Genomic DNA, 12,982 nt, shown 5'->3' with positions numbered 1-12,982 from the left:
TCTTCTTTCCCCCTCCCCCAAACATCACTTCTTGTTTTGATACGCCCGGATTTTAAAAGGAAAAAAAAGAGTCCTCCTTTAGTGGCTAATCTTCTAATTCTAATCTTGCTACTTTCAGCTTTGTTTCACATCAACAAGCTGGATGACGTGAAACTCGGATCACTCCTCCACTCAAGTCTCCCTTGACAGGGATGAAGGGCAAAAAGAAGTTACTACTAGGAAGGGCACGTAGACATGCCAGCCATCCCTAGGGAAAAGCTTAAGTGTTCTGAAGAAAACTAAATTTGGCATGGCCAGCTTCTGACCCCTTGGATAAAAGGCAGAACCCTTCATGCATGCAGAGCAGCTCTAATGCGAGCAGCGCTGCGGAGGATGCACGGGGGGAAGGTAGCAGCAGGCTGCCTGGGTTAAAACTGCATGCTGAAAACCATGAAAGCAGGGATTTGACCACTGAAAGTCAGAGGCTTGTTATCAGAATTCAAACTGTACAATATAGGCTGACATCTCTGATTCTCGTTACGTTTAATGCCTTAGAAAAAGCAAGCATGCAAGAGAAGCCCCAAGTTGCTCTGCCTTGTGCTAAATATTGCTTTAAATTAAAATGTGACAGTCGTCCGCATATCAAAATAAGAGGTTTTTGTGTTGTTTTTAAACCTCCTCTATTCTCACATTATATTTATGACTGTTTTCAGCAAAAGCAAACAGCTCCTCTAAAGATTCACTTTCCAGGTGAGAGGAAAATTGAGATGTCGGCAACTGGATTGAATTGAAAAAGCATTTCTGAGACGTGAGCTCACTAAACACCATGGATAAGGATGATTAGACTTACCCAGTGTCATATGATAGCTTAGGTGTTTACACTCTCAGAGTCAACAGCTCCAATATCAGGGAAAGAAGTTGCTTATAATGCCAAAGCTAAGCGGTGGGGGGGAAGCTCGAAAGGGAAAAGCTTAAAACCACATCACTGCAGCCCCCTGCTCGACGTGCAACCTAAATATCACTATCTGTGAGCTAATAAGAATGATGGCATCCAGGTCAGATGCCATCCTACAGCAGCAGAAGGATGTCGAGCAGGGATGAATCCAGCAAGCCCTGCAGAGAACGCCCAACAACAGCCAGGCTGCATGAAGGATAATAATACCACAAGGGCATATGCTTTGGGCATAGTAATGCTTTAGCTAATTCCCACTGAAACTGCATTGAAATTGATCTGGACAAGCTGAAAGGTGTACCAGGTTCCTTCAGTATTTTGAATGCATTCGGTCAGCATCCTTACAGATAACAGATCACAGTATTTTATCTCCATAATTATAAGCACTCCCTTATTTCTTATGCACATACAACCCAGATCTGGGTAAGATTAACCTACTAACATACAGCACATGCACTTCAAAAGAAGTTTCTGAAAGCCCACAGAGAATAATTTGAAGGTGGCTAGATTCTGGAGGTTTCCTTCCAGAGAAAGGCCATTCAGCCCTCAAAATATATATGCCTGCCATTTGTTTTTCTCTTAGAAAAGATTAATATTTTTAAAGTTTGTCTAATTTTTAAATTCCACCTCGTTCTTAGACTGAACATGGCTGGGAGCTTGACTGCTTCATTTCACGTTAAAAAAATTACATGAAGTTTCAGATTTGTTGCGTTTCACTTTCACTTTCTAAAAGTTGAAGTTGAAAAATGGTCAAAAAGCCAGTCTGAAATTCCCTGAAGTGTTGCATATATTGTTTCACAAACATACCGCAGATGATGGCAGGTGCTCAGGGCCCTTATAGCAGCAGGTAATCCCAAATACATCTCAGACTGGAATAGCACTTCATTCTTTATGACCATTTCAGATATACTAAGAGCAGAAATGAGCTTATAGGCTTTCCCCGTGATATTCACTATCTGCATTTAGACTGCAGGTACACAAATATGTAAATAAAAATGGAAAGAAGAAGTAATGAAAACAAATGCAGCTTGTTGCAGCTTTGAAGTATAACTTCGCAGCATCTGTAATATAGAAAGCTAGAAGGCAGCTACATCAGAACAACAGTTAACAGGAAAGATCTTTCTTAGGAATAAATCAATAGAAGGCCTCAATAATTTATGTTGGGAAATACTCGAAGACAAGGGCTTTCTTTTAAAAACCTGATTATTTTGCAATTAAAAAAAAAACATTTTAATGAATGGTTTGAACAAAGTCAGCTTTGCTTCTGCTTTGTCTTCATGACGTCTGCACTGCCACAAACATTTCGGTGACATCATGAGATCTGTATAATAAACTCAAGGAAGGAGAAGTCATAGGAAAGCATTACTGCAGAGGCAAGACCTTGTCTGAATAGTCTAATTAACATTCATGAAATTCGTTACAACAGAGAAGTATTTTTCCAGCCTTTAGATGTTCCATCCTTTTCTTACCCTGAAAAACAGTCAGTAAGCTTCTCAAGTTCCCTTGCAGATTTTCATAATGAAGTTACCAGAAAACATCATCTTTTTGAACTTTCTGACCAAACATAAAAATGAGTAACTTGACGTCATCCGAGTCTTCAGCAGTAAAATAAAACCATACACAGAGGCACTTCCCACCCTCACTGACGTGCCTAGTTCATTCACTACAAGCTATTCATTGACATGCAGGGCTGAACACATGGCCTCACCAAATCAGTTTCCATAAATCTTAGTAAAACGCATTCAACATAACTTCGTAATAGGTCCCCATAACCGTAAATGAATAGAGAAACTGAAAAAAAAAATAATAATGGTGAGAGTCGTGTTTTAATTATTTAGATGATCATTTGCAAATTAATTATCCCTCATTCAGCATGCTGTACTATGTCAAGGGTAACTGGATTTATTTTTATGAAATATTTCAAACTTTTAGCCTTATCTGAAGGAAAACTATCAAGCATTTTAAAGTTCTCTATGGCGCTGAGTAACCTTTTCTTAAAAACAATATTGTCTAAAAAAAAAAAAAATTGTTCAATTATGGTACCAGGACCATGCTAATCATCTAAATACTCCCACTGATTACTTCCAGCCCTCCAAAGTCTTATAAATATGTAAGTAAATGAGTCATTACTTCAGCTTCAAAAGTCTATCCTTAACCAAAGGAAGCCTACAGATCACCTGAGTTTCAAATGAGGAGAAAATGCTCTTCCCCACTTAAAACCCCAACCTCCAGTGCAGTCATACCGATACTGTAACAGATTCATACCAGACATGCATCAAGAGTAGAATCACAGAATGGTCTGGGTTGAAAAGTACCTCAAATATCATCTAGTTTCAACCCCCTGCTGTGTGCAAGCATTGCCAACCACCAGGACCAGGCTGCCCAGAGCCACATCCAGCCTGGCCATGAATGCCTGCAGGGATGGGGCATCCACAGCCTCCTTGGGCAACCTGTGCCAGTGCCTCACCACCCTCTGGATGAAAAACTTCCTCCTGATATCCAACCTAAACGTCCTGCATCTCAGTTTAAAACCATTCCCCCTTGTCCTACAGGGCAGGATGACTTCCCTGGTCCTGCTCACTACTCCATTCCTGATACAAGCCAAGATGCCACTGGCCTTCTCGGCCACCTGGGCACACTGCTGGCTCATATTCAGCCCACTGTCCATCAGTACAACAAGGTCCCTTTCCACCAGGCTTTGCAGCCATTCCTCCCCAAGTCTGTAGGGTTGCCTGGGGGTTATACACTCCCTTCAAGTACAGGGAGGCCACAATGAGGTCTCCCTCATTGTAGGAGCCTTCTCGTCTCCAAGCTCAACAAGCCCAGTTCCCTCAGCCTTTCCTCACAGCAGAGCTGCTCCAGCCCTCTGCTCATCTCAGTGCCTCCTCTGGCTCCGCTCCCAGAGCTCCACGTCCTTCCTGTGCTGGGGGCCCCAGGCCTGGACGCAGCGCTGCAGATGGGGCCTCACAAGAGCCCAGCAGAGGGGGACGATCACCTCCCTCTCCTGCTGGCCGCCCCTTTTTCATGCAGCCCACAACACAGCCGGCCTTCCGGGCTGCAGGCGCACACTGCTGCCTCATGGCCAGCTTCTCGTCCACCAGGACCCCAAGTCCTTCTGCGCAGGGCTGCTCTCAAGGAGATCTTCCCCCAGTCTGTATCCATACCTGGGATTGCCCCGACCCAATGCAGCACCCTGCACTTGGCCTCGTTGAACCTCATTAGGTTCACATGGCCACTTCTCCATCCTGCCCAGGTCCCTCTGGATGCTTCCCTTCCCTCCAATGCATCGACTGCACCGCTCAGCTTGGGGCCATCTGCAAACTTGCTGAGGCTGCACTCGATGCCATCATCTGTCATTGATGCAGATGCTGAAGAGCACCGGTCCCAAGACCGACCCCTGAGGGACACCGCTTGTGACCGGCCTCCACCTGACACAGAACCATTGGTCACAGCCCTGGGGCTGCGTCCAGCCAGTTCCTAATCCATCCAACAGTCCATGCTTCAAATCCACACCTTTCCAATCTAGAGGAGAGGTCTGAAACGTAGTTTCCTTGGATGTTTCATCATACACAAACATGCAAAGTAATGTGTTCTAAAAATATGCATCTAAATAAGCCTGTTTCGAATATGTATCTAAATACATTTAAAAAAAATATTTAGTTTGCAAGACTTGCACTTGTAAGCACAAGAGGTGTTGTAAAATGGAGTATACAAATTCTGATGGACATGGTATTTATATTATTATATACTTTACTTCTACACTCCATAGTACAAATTGCTAAGCAAAATTTTATTGTTGAAATTTGTTCATTTAATTTCATTTAATATCTTAGCTCTGCCCAGGGGTAAAGCGGCAGCTGGCTCTGAAGTGATGCATGGCAGTGCTGGCACTACTCACAGAGACCACCCCTGCAGCCCCTCACTACAAAAACATTGCCACAATCCCAATACAGCCATCGTTAATGAATGCCGTGTCTCCTACATAAGCATATGAAGTTGTTCTGATCGCTCCAACAGTGCACCTGAACACCAGCACCACGATCCAGATCCTCTCTCATGGCCATCACCAGGTCTTCTGTAAAGACAAAAATCTCCAGCTCTAAGACGTAAAGCCAGAAATCAATAGAAATCCAGCATTTGTCACCTCATGAGGAATTGTCCATTTTGTTCCTTTCGTAGCAGTCGGGCTCCCCTGAAAGTTATTCAGGTCATTTATCTGCTTCCGCTTCTGTTACCTTCTCATCTCCTTATTAGAAACTTGGAAGGAAGCCTGGCAGCACTAACCCCACTACGCTGAGCTTCTATTTTTATTTTCAAAGGATGGCAGCCTAATAGATTAAGTCCCTTAGCGTTTTATCAGTTGTGCGAGAACAAAATTCCAGTAGCACTGAAATAATTGTTTTGACAGGAACAAGGCCAGACACCACCCAATCTCATCAGTTAGGAACCGTGTCCTCTCTCATTTCCCCAACACCTCAGATTCTGGTCATGTTCCAAGTGTGCTGCCAATTTCAAACCTCAGTGAACTCTAAATTATTCAGCACAAGAGGAGATGGGTGCAATAAAGCAAAATGTATGTAATACCAAATTCATTTAGCTGCAAAAAACATTTTCTTTTAAAGTATTCACCTTTTTTTTTTTTTTAATTTCTGTGAACCAGGATGGTTTGTGATGACATTGGTGGTAGAAGTAGCATGTGCCCTGCATCAAGAACTCTGCTGCAACAACGTATGGCAAGGCCTGGTTACATTTATGGCTCAGCTAATTCAGATATGGCCAAGTGTTGAGAGTAAATTTGGTTAAAGTGAAGATGCCAGATTCAGATCGCTGGAAACACAGATATTAAAGATGATACAAAGCAGTTTGGGTTACTTTCAGGATCTAAAATCCACTGTGAATTATTCATGGGAGGCATATACAATCATAAAGAGACAAACATCTCCACGTCTTCCAACTTTCCTTCAATTTCTTAAGTCAGTCTTCCACTAGATTAAAATCTAAATCACTCTCCCTCACGTCCCAACTTCAGATGATGGACTGAAACGCTGAACTAAGTCACTCAAGCCAGCCAGCAGACATACAGCACCAGCCATCAGCCCACACCAGTGACAGTCAGCACTCCCCACTGGTTCTCCTGGTACATCACACGTCAAAACAGCATTAGGTGCATAGAGAAATAGTCAAGCAACAGGTCACGGCTAAAACCTAGCAGCAGAAAAAATATTTTTAGCATTCAAGAACAAGCTGCAGCAAAATCACACTGTCAAGTAATTTCTGAAATGGATTTGAAAGCGTGACCTGGGATGCTATCTTTATAACACTCTAACATATCTCTTCATGTTTCTGTCGTTATGGTGAAAATCCTTAACCGTTAGCACAACTCAGAAACAGGAAAAGGCTCAGTAAGCTCAGCAAAGCACTCAACCTGCTCCCTATGTAGCTCAAATGACTGAAACAGCAGCTCTGAGCACCCCTCAAACCCTTCATTTTTTTCGCCTCCTTTAAAAATCATTTCCTGCTCAGAGCAAAAAATCTCCTTGGAGCCAAATTCAAAAGGTGTAATGGTTTAAACATTTGTCTGCACTGATCACTATCTTTCAGACAAATTACCAGTTGGATTCGAAGATCTCAGAAGTTTCGGCCAGTAACAGCCATTATTAATAAACATTCAGTTGCGAATATGTTAGTACTAATACATCAGGATAAACGTACTACAGCTATGTTAGTCTTTATGATCAGGGCCAGAGTATTTAAACAGTTAAAATGAGCTTTTCCCTATTAATTTCTTCCATTTGAAAAATGGCTAAACAGAAAACTGGAAAACCATTTCTTAATTCTTGGAAGAATGACAAGAAAGCAAACTTTAAATTATATTCTCTACATCAGAAAGTAGAGATGCAGACAAATAAAACCACACCACTGCAATGGAAAAAAAATAAACATTTCCAGGTTCATGCCTTTTAAGTAGTCAATTAAGTTTTACAAATACTAATTGTTAATTAAGCTATCAATCATGAGGCCCATATAAATGCTCCTTATAAATGTATCAAATGCAGTAAATAGAAAAACAAGATTCAATAGTGCCAGCCTGAAATAGAAGAGGAAAGGAAACATCTGACAAAAACCATTCATAACACAAAGCAAGATACACTTCTGCAATAACTGGTTGTATTACTGCTTTAAACAGATTCAAAGCAAGTCCATAATTTCTTCATTGGTTCTCCAGTACATTGGTGATTTAGCCTGCTAACCTTTTCTATAGCAAAACAAGTCAAAAATGGAACAGAATATCCAATTCTATTTTTACTTGATTTGCTATAGAAGACTAAAGGGCTAAATCATCAATATTTAAACTGATGTAATTTTGGAGAGAGAAGCAGACGTTCTCTCAACTTCAAAAGCTCATCTTTTAATTAGAGGAAAAGGCTTAAATTGCTTTCCTATGTAGGTCTGGTGAACTTGCCCAAAGGAGTGCAGCTTCTCAGTGCCACACGTTAAATGGTGAGAGGTCAACAGAGTGGCTGTGGCAGTAAGGAAGGATAAGAGGCTGCAGGAACTAACTAGTGCAGGTGACTGAACAAAGACACCAGGACAACCAGGTATGCACATGGCAAGTCAGCACTGAGATGTGTCTGAGCAGCACAGCAAGCTGCAGTCTATCTCTGAAAGTCTTCAAGAGGCAGAAAAGAAGTACAAGCACCACAGCCTACCCATCTGAGAAATATTTCAGGCAATTCCATATCTTGCTGATAAAGGTCAGCTGCGTCCTCCAGTTGTGGAGGCCACGGGCAAGCATGAAGGCTGTGGGAGATCTGGAGGTGTTTTTGTACTGCAGCTCCAAGTCAAACAAGATGAAGGAAGATGGTAAAATTCCCATTAGAAACCAGGTCCTGGAACAAGGACTACACAGGAAGTCTGAGCAGCTGAGCAAATGCAATGAGAGCACAGACCTGACCCAGCGACGCTGGAGGCAATTCCAAAGATATTTTGAGTGACTGTCACATTACTGCCCACAGTGACCACGTGAAGATGCAGGAGAGCCAGGACAACCTTCAGGGAACTGTAACTTCTGCTCATTTATTTTCTAGACTTAATACATAAACCTCACTCTACCACATGAACAGCTTCAGGGCACAGAAGCTCAAGGGAAGCAATGAGGGAAGTGAGTGCTAATTTGCACTAGTTTGGTGGTCGTTGTGGGAGGAACAAGTTGAAAAGTGTTTAATTTGACTGTAATATTTGCTTGAAGTGTTTAAATGAAGGAAAAAAAAGTATGAAAAAATGTAATAATAAAATACGGGAGGCAAGACTTCTTTGCATTAAGCTGCAAGAAAGAAACTCATTGCTTCAACTTAAAAACATTCTGCCTTGAACATTATTATAAAACCTTTAAAGACTCGTCAAGAAGTTAAGTGCAAGTGTATTTTAGTCACACAGTTATATTATATAACTTGGGCAAAATCAGCAGCTGTGCCACTCTTTAGAAAGTATTTCAATTAGTGGCTATTTGACCATACAAAGCGTGTTACATAACTGCTTATTTCTGGAGCGCTGTACCATTATATACTTGTGGTTTGAATGGGAGAACAGAAGGGTGGTAATTTCCTAGGATTTTTGATTACTTCAGTTTTCATTTACTTTAAGAAATTCCTCTTCTCAGCTATATATAATCAGTCTGCAAGTCTGTAGTCATCTCTTCCTCTCCTCAAATCATCTTAAGCACTATTTGTACTAGTCCTGGGAACGGTATTTTGGAAGGAAAAAAAAACATAATAAGGTTCCTTGACATAAAATGCACCAAAAATACATGAAACAGCACTTCTGGTGTTTCCAAAAGCGATCAGGACACTATTGCAGCCTAATACTCATGCAGCTGCATGAGCTAATAAGGGTCACAGATGTAAATAACACACTAAACATACGTAGTCAAACACATTAAACTATTTCCAACAAACAAAGCGTGGAACATTCACTCAATGTTATTTGAAAGGAACCTGGATAAAGGGATTTTGTCTATGTGTGGCACACTGGACTAAGCTTAAAAGGCGAGAATGCTTCTGAAGAAGGAAAGCACGAGGGGTTATGGATGTTGAGAGGTTTAGGGATAGAAGGGGCTGGACAATAGGGCAACCTGAGCTCTGGGAAAAGTTAGGGAAAGAGGGCTTTCTGAGTCACTCAGATGTAGTGGAGAGGAACATTCTTGCTGCTCCTACGCACTCTTCTCAGCTCCATCCTCTCTTACTCACAGCTGCACATGTTGCAAAATTATTTCCTAGCAACTTTCTAGACTGACAAAGATGAAACGGATGGAACTTGAAAAACACTAATCTAAATACGAACTTACTGTAAGCTTGTTCCAATTGCATTGCTTTGGCCAAACAGCAAGATCAAAATCAGATCATCTCCACCTAGTAATACTTAGGTCTCTTGGTATTAAGGTCAGTTACTCACAAAAACTTGCTTGATTCACCAAAATGTAACCAATTCCTCCATTTTGATGGTACCATTTCTGTGGGAGGTTTTTGGTTTTGTTTTCTTCGAAGCAGTGAAAAGACATCAAGATTCCCAAGCTACACAATGATCCAAAAGGCTCTTGAAGAAGTCATTCCTCTTTATGTGCGAAAGGCCAGTTTGAGCTGTTACCCACTAACTTCCTTTTTGACTTCCTTTTCCTTCCTAGTTTGACTTTACATTTCCAAATACCTCCCCCTACCAGTTCTTTCTCATTAGCAGCCTTTTGGGGAAGGTTTCATCCTCTTTGTACGGAGCACCATAAAATTTGGCTTTAGCCCCTCCAGATGTATCCAGATCCCTCTAGTTCGTCTTACACACCAGCACTGCTTTGACAACTGCTTCTACACTCATGAGACACAAGTTTTCTGCATCATTATTAATAAATCTCCTGCACCTAATCCCAGTATAGGAGCAGCTTACTACTTCCTCGAGAGGACTCCACTGACAACCTAAGTAAAGCCAAACAACTTAGTTTTATTCACAGAAGCAAGAAAAAAAACCCACACTACTGAAAATCACTTATTACCCACCAGTATTCCAAATCTGGCATTTAACTTATTTAAGCCCTTCCCTCATTTTCCCCAAGCTTCTTGTTCATGGATGAGTCAAAGGCCCAGATATTCCACCTTACTCATTTACAAAGCAGAAATCCTGACAAGCTCTGTCCTAAGTTTTAATGAAGTCCTTATCTATGCTCTTATTAACCACAACTCTGCTGAGAAAAACCTCTTACTAGGATGGATGTTTTTGCTCTCTAGTCATACCTTATCTCAAATCATTATGCTGAAGATTCTAAATTTTGCTTTTATGGACTTGTTATCATGCTATCTTTGTTAATTAACAAATCATCTCTCACAGGTCTGCTTCCAAAGATATCAGCTTTGGCATCTACTCGACTCCATCCACATTTATGAAGCCTTGCAACACCACATTCCACGTGCCATTTCTGCATTAGTCTGGGTGAGCAATCCTTGAATGCTTCTCTACACAGGCAAAACGTATACTTCTCTGTTCATTCTACCAGGAAGATTCACAAGCTCATTGTTTATATTATGAAATCTCACCTTTCATAGAGCATCAAAAAATGCCTGAAGCACAAGTTTTGCTGTATTTCAAAAGAGTAGAGGATTCTTGCCACAGACGACATGCAACCATCCCACATTAATTCAGATTTCATACGTCCCTTCTCCTGGCATCTAAAGGCAGCACTTTCTGCCAGCTTTTTTTTTCTGGCATTGCCTCTTCAGGGATGACATATGGGACAATTTTCTTCCATCTGCTGGCAGCAGGGATCCTATAATTTGTTGTTGTGCTACTTTTTACAATAAGCAATTTTGCACCTTTATCACATACTGTACTGTTTGATGGCACATCAAGTATGCCTTTTCATCAGCAGTGCCTGCCTTCCTAAATATGCAAGATGCTTGCAAACGCCAAAACAGACACCATCATAAATGCAAGTCCCAAGGTCAGCATCCTTCTCCCACCAAAAGGCAGATCTGGATATTTAATTGTTCATATAGCAAGCAATAATAGCTTTCAATTGGATTCTCACCATTTAAAGCTGTAAGCAAGTTCCTGGTCCTTTTATTCTCATCATACCATGCAGAGAATGGTCATTCCTTCATTCTGCCTTTCACAGATTTCATAACGTTATTTACTTCAAAGGAACCTTTTTCAGTAGTTTGAATGAATATGCATATAACCAGCACTTTAAAGTTAATCTGTTCTGCTTCCACTAAAATCCTTGCAGTATTTGCATTTTTTCCATACCTCAAGGTAACCTTTTTTTTTTTATTTTAGTATTACAAATTCCGACAGTCTCGCACTCAAACTTATATTTTCCCATTTAAAATAACCTTCTCTTATTGCAAATTCGCTTACATGAAGGATAACCTTAAACAGAGGTAACAAAACTGGCAGTAACATGACATAAGCATATGCCAAAACTTGTGCAAAGTCTTAGGAAAGCATCATAAAAGCTCTAGCACCTCCTATGATTGAACATTTGATTACTCATAGGAACAGACCAGTCAGTACCTCATTCTATTTGTTGAGTTGAAGGGAGGCATTTTTAAATTCTCAGTCTTTTCATGACACTTCTGGTGTTTGTACAGTGCACATAATAACGGGCTTGCAAGTCTAGCTGCAGGCATCACATAAATGGCCCAGTTAGGAATCAGACTTAAGAATTAAAAGGCAACTCACTCATCAGTTGTGCTTAAATATAGTGTATCCAGAGTTGACATACCTGCTCCTTGGAAGAAACATCGATTCTTTAATGAAGACTGAACCAGACAGCAGGATATACCAACAGGTACCAATATCATCAGGGCTGCAATAGAGGAGAGAACAGGGAGTAAGACACTTTGGTGAAGAAACTCTTACCACTACCAAATTTCCAGTAGAAAAGCATATCACAAAGAGCCAAAAATGCTCAAAATTCCAGAAGAAAGCCACAGTTCCGTCAATTACAAACCAATTCCAGTTTCCACCTGAAAGCACACAGATCATTAGAATATTTTGTTAGAATGTCTGATATCACTTATTTCATTGACATAACTACCCATTTAGGAACATCACAAAAATCCAATGAAATACATCTGAAAGTTATCAAAAGGAAGCCATATTTTTACACCAGTAAAAATATGGTACTACATTTTGTTGAATGTTACTTTCCTCTAGCTGAAGAGGACCATAACATCTTCCTCTCCATAAATAAGGCCTTCTTTCTCGGTTACAGAAATCTTCTTTTACTTTACTTGAAGGCAGAAATTCACACCTTGGCATCATTCTGCCTTTCCACACAGTAAGAAAGCATGTGACAAACTTGCAGATATAAACCTTCATGAGATCTGTGGTCAACATTATCTGCTGCTCAACTCATTCCCTTTTGCACTTATTCACAGTACGACAATAAATTCCTAATAAAAGGGACAAAGTTTATTTTCCCTCCTCTTATCTATTATAAGAGACCAAATTAAGATTTTGTCATCCAGTTCATTCTACTGTAGATTTGGATCTTGCCTCTTCAGTAATACACATTCTTTCTCATGGGCTTAAATTCTTCTCGGGCAAATTCAAGTAACGTTTAGAGGAAAACAGTGTAGTTTCCTAAAGTTACTTGAAACAGCTGCAGTAAAAATCTTGTGCCATTTCATTGTTCCATACTGAAAATATCCTTACCTCACTTGAGTCTTTACCACTCCTACTGCTTCTTCCAAAGCAGCTCCTAACAGCATACTTGAATCCAATTAGCAACTGTGCTAGCATTCTTAGCTGAAAATCATGTCTCTAATGACACTCCAAGAGATGCAGATTACTTAATTAATCCACAGCACCTTCATTTTTTTTAAATTATATATCTCAAGTCTTTAGCAACAATGAGTTCCAACTTCAAGCAAGAACAGCCCACATCCTTTAACAGTGATGACAGCATAGTATTAAGATCCAACCTCAAATCTATGTAGGTTATGCGCGGTTAGCTGCATGTTTTTCATCTGAGGAAACAAGATTTTAAAAAGCACTTGCATGACG

The 12,982-nt window shown here is 40.7% G+C and overlaps 1 protein-coding gene across 2 annotated transcripts in view; it reads right to left on the bottom strand.

Annotated features, from left to right (window-relative positions):
- Positions 1 to 12,982, bottom strand: part of RAPGEF2 (Rap guanine nucleotide exchange factor 2) — a gene marked incomplete at both ends in the record, with an annotated part of 169,078 nt that overhangs the window by 87,740 nt on the left and 68,356 nt on the right. For both annotated transcript variants that reach the window (XM_079535011.1, XM_079535012.1), the window contains one exon: positions 11,697 to 11,780. In XM_079535011.1, the coding sequence (XP_079391137.1) occupies positions 11,697 to 11,780 (84 nt within the window). The remainder of the gene's footprint in view (positions 1 to 11,696; positions 11,781 to 12,982) is intronic.

The sequence above is a fragment of the Tetrao urogallus genome, assembly GCF_951394365.1.
Source record: "Tetrao urogallus genome assembly, chromosome: 4".
Lineage (NCBI taxonomy): Eukaryota > Metazoa > Chordata > Aves > Galliformes > Phasianidae > Tetrao > Tetrao urogallus.
Note: the sequence above shows the minus strand (reverse complement) of the source record. Positions and strands in the feature narration are given on the sequence as shown.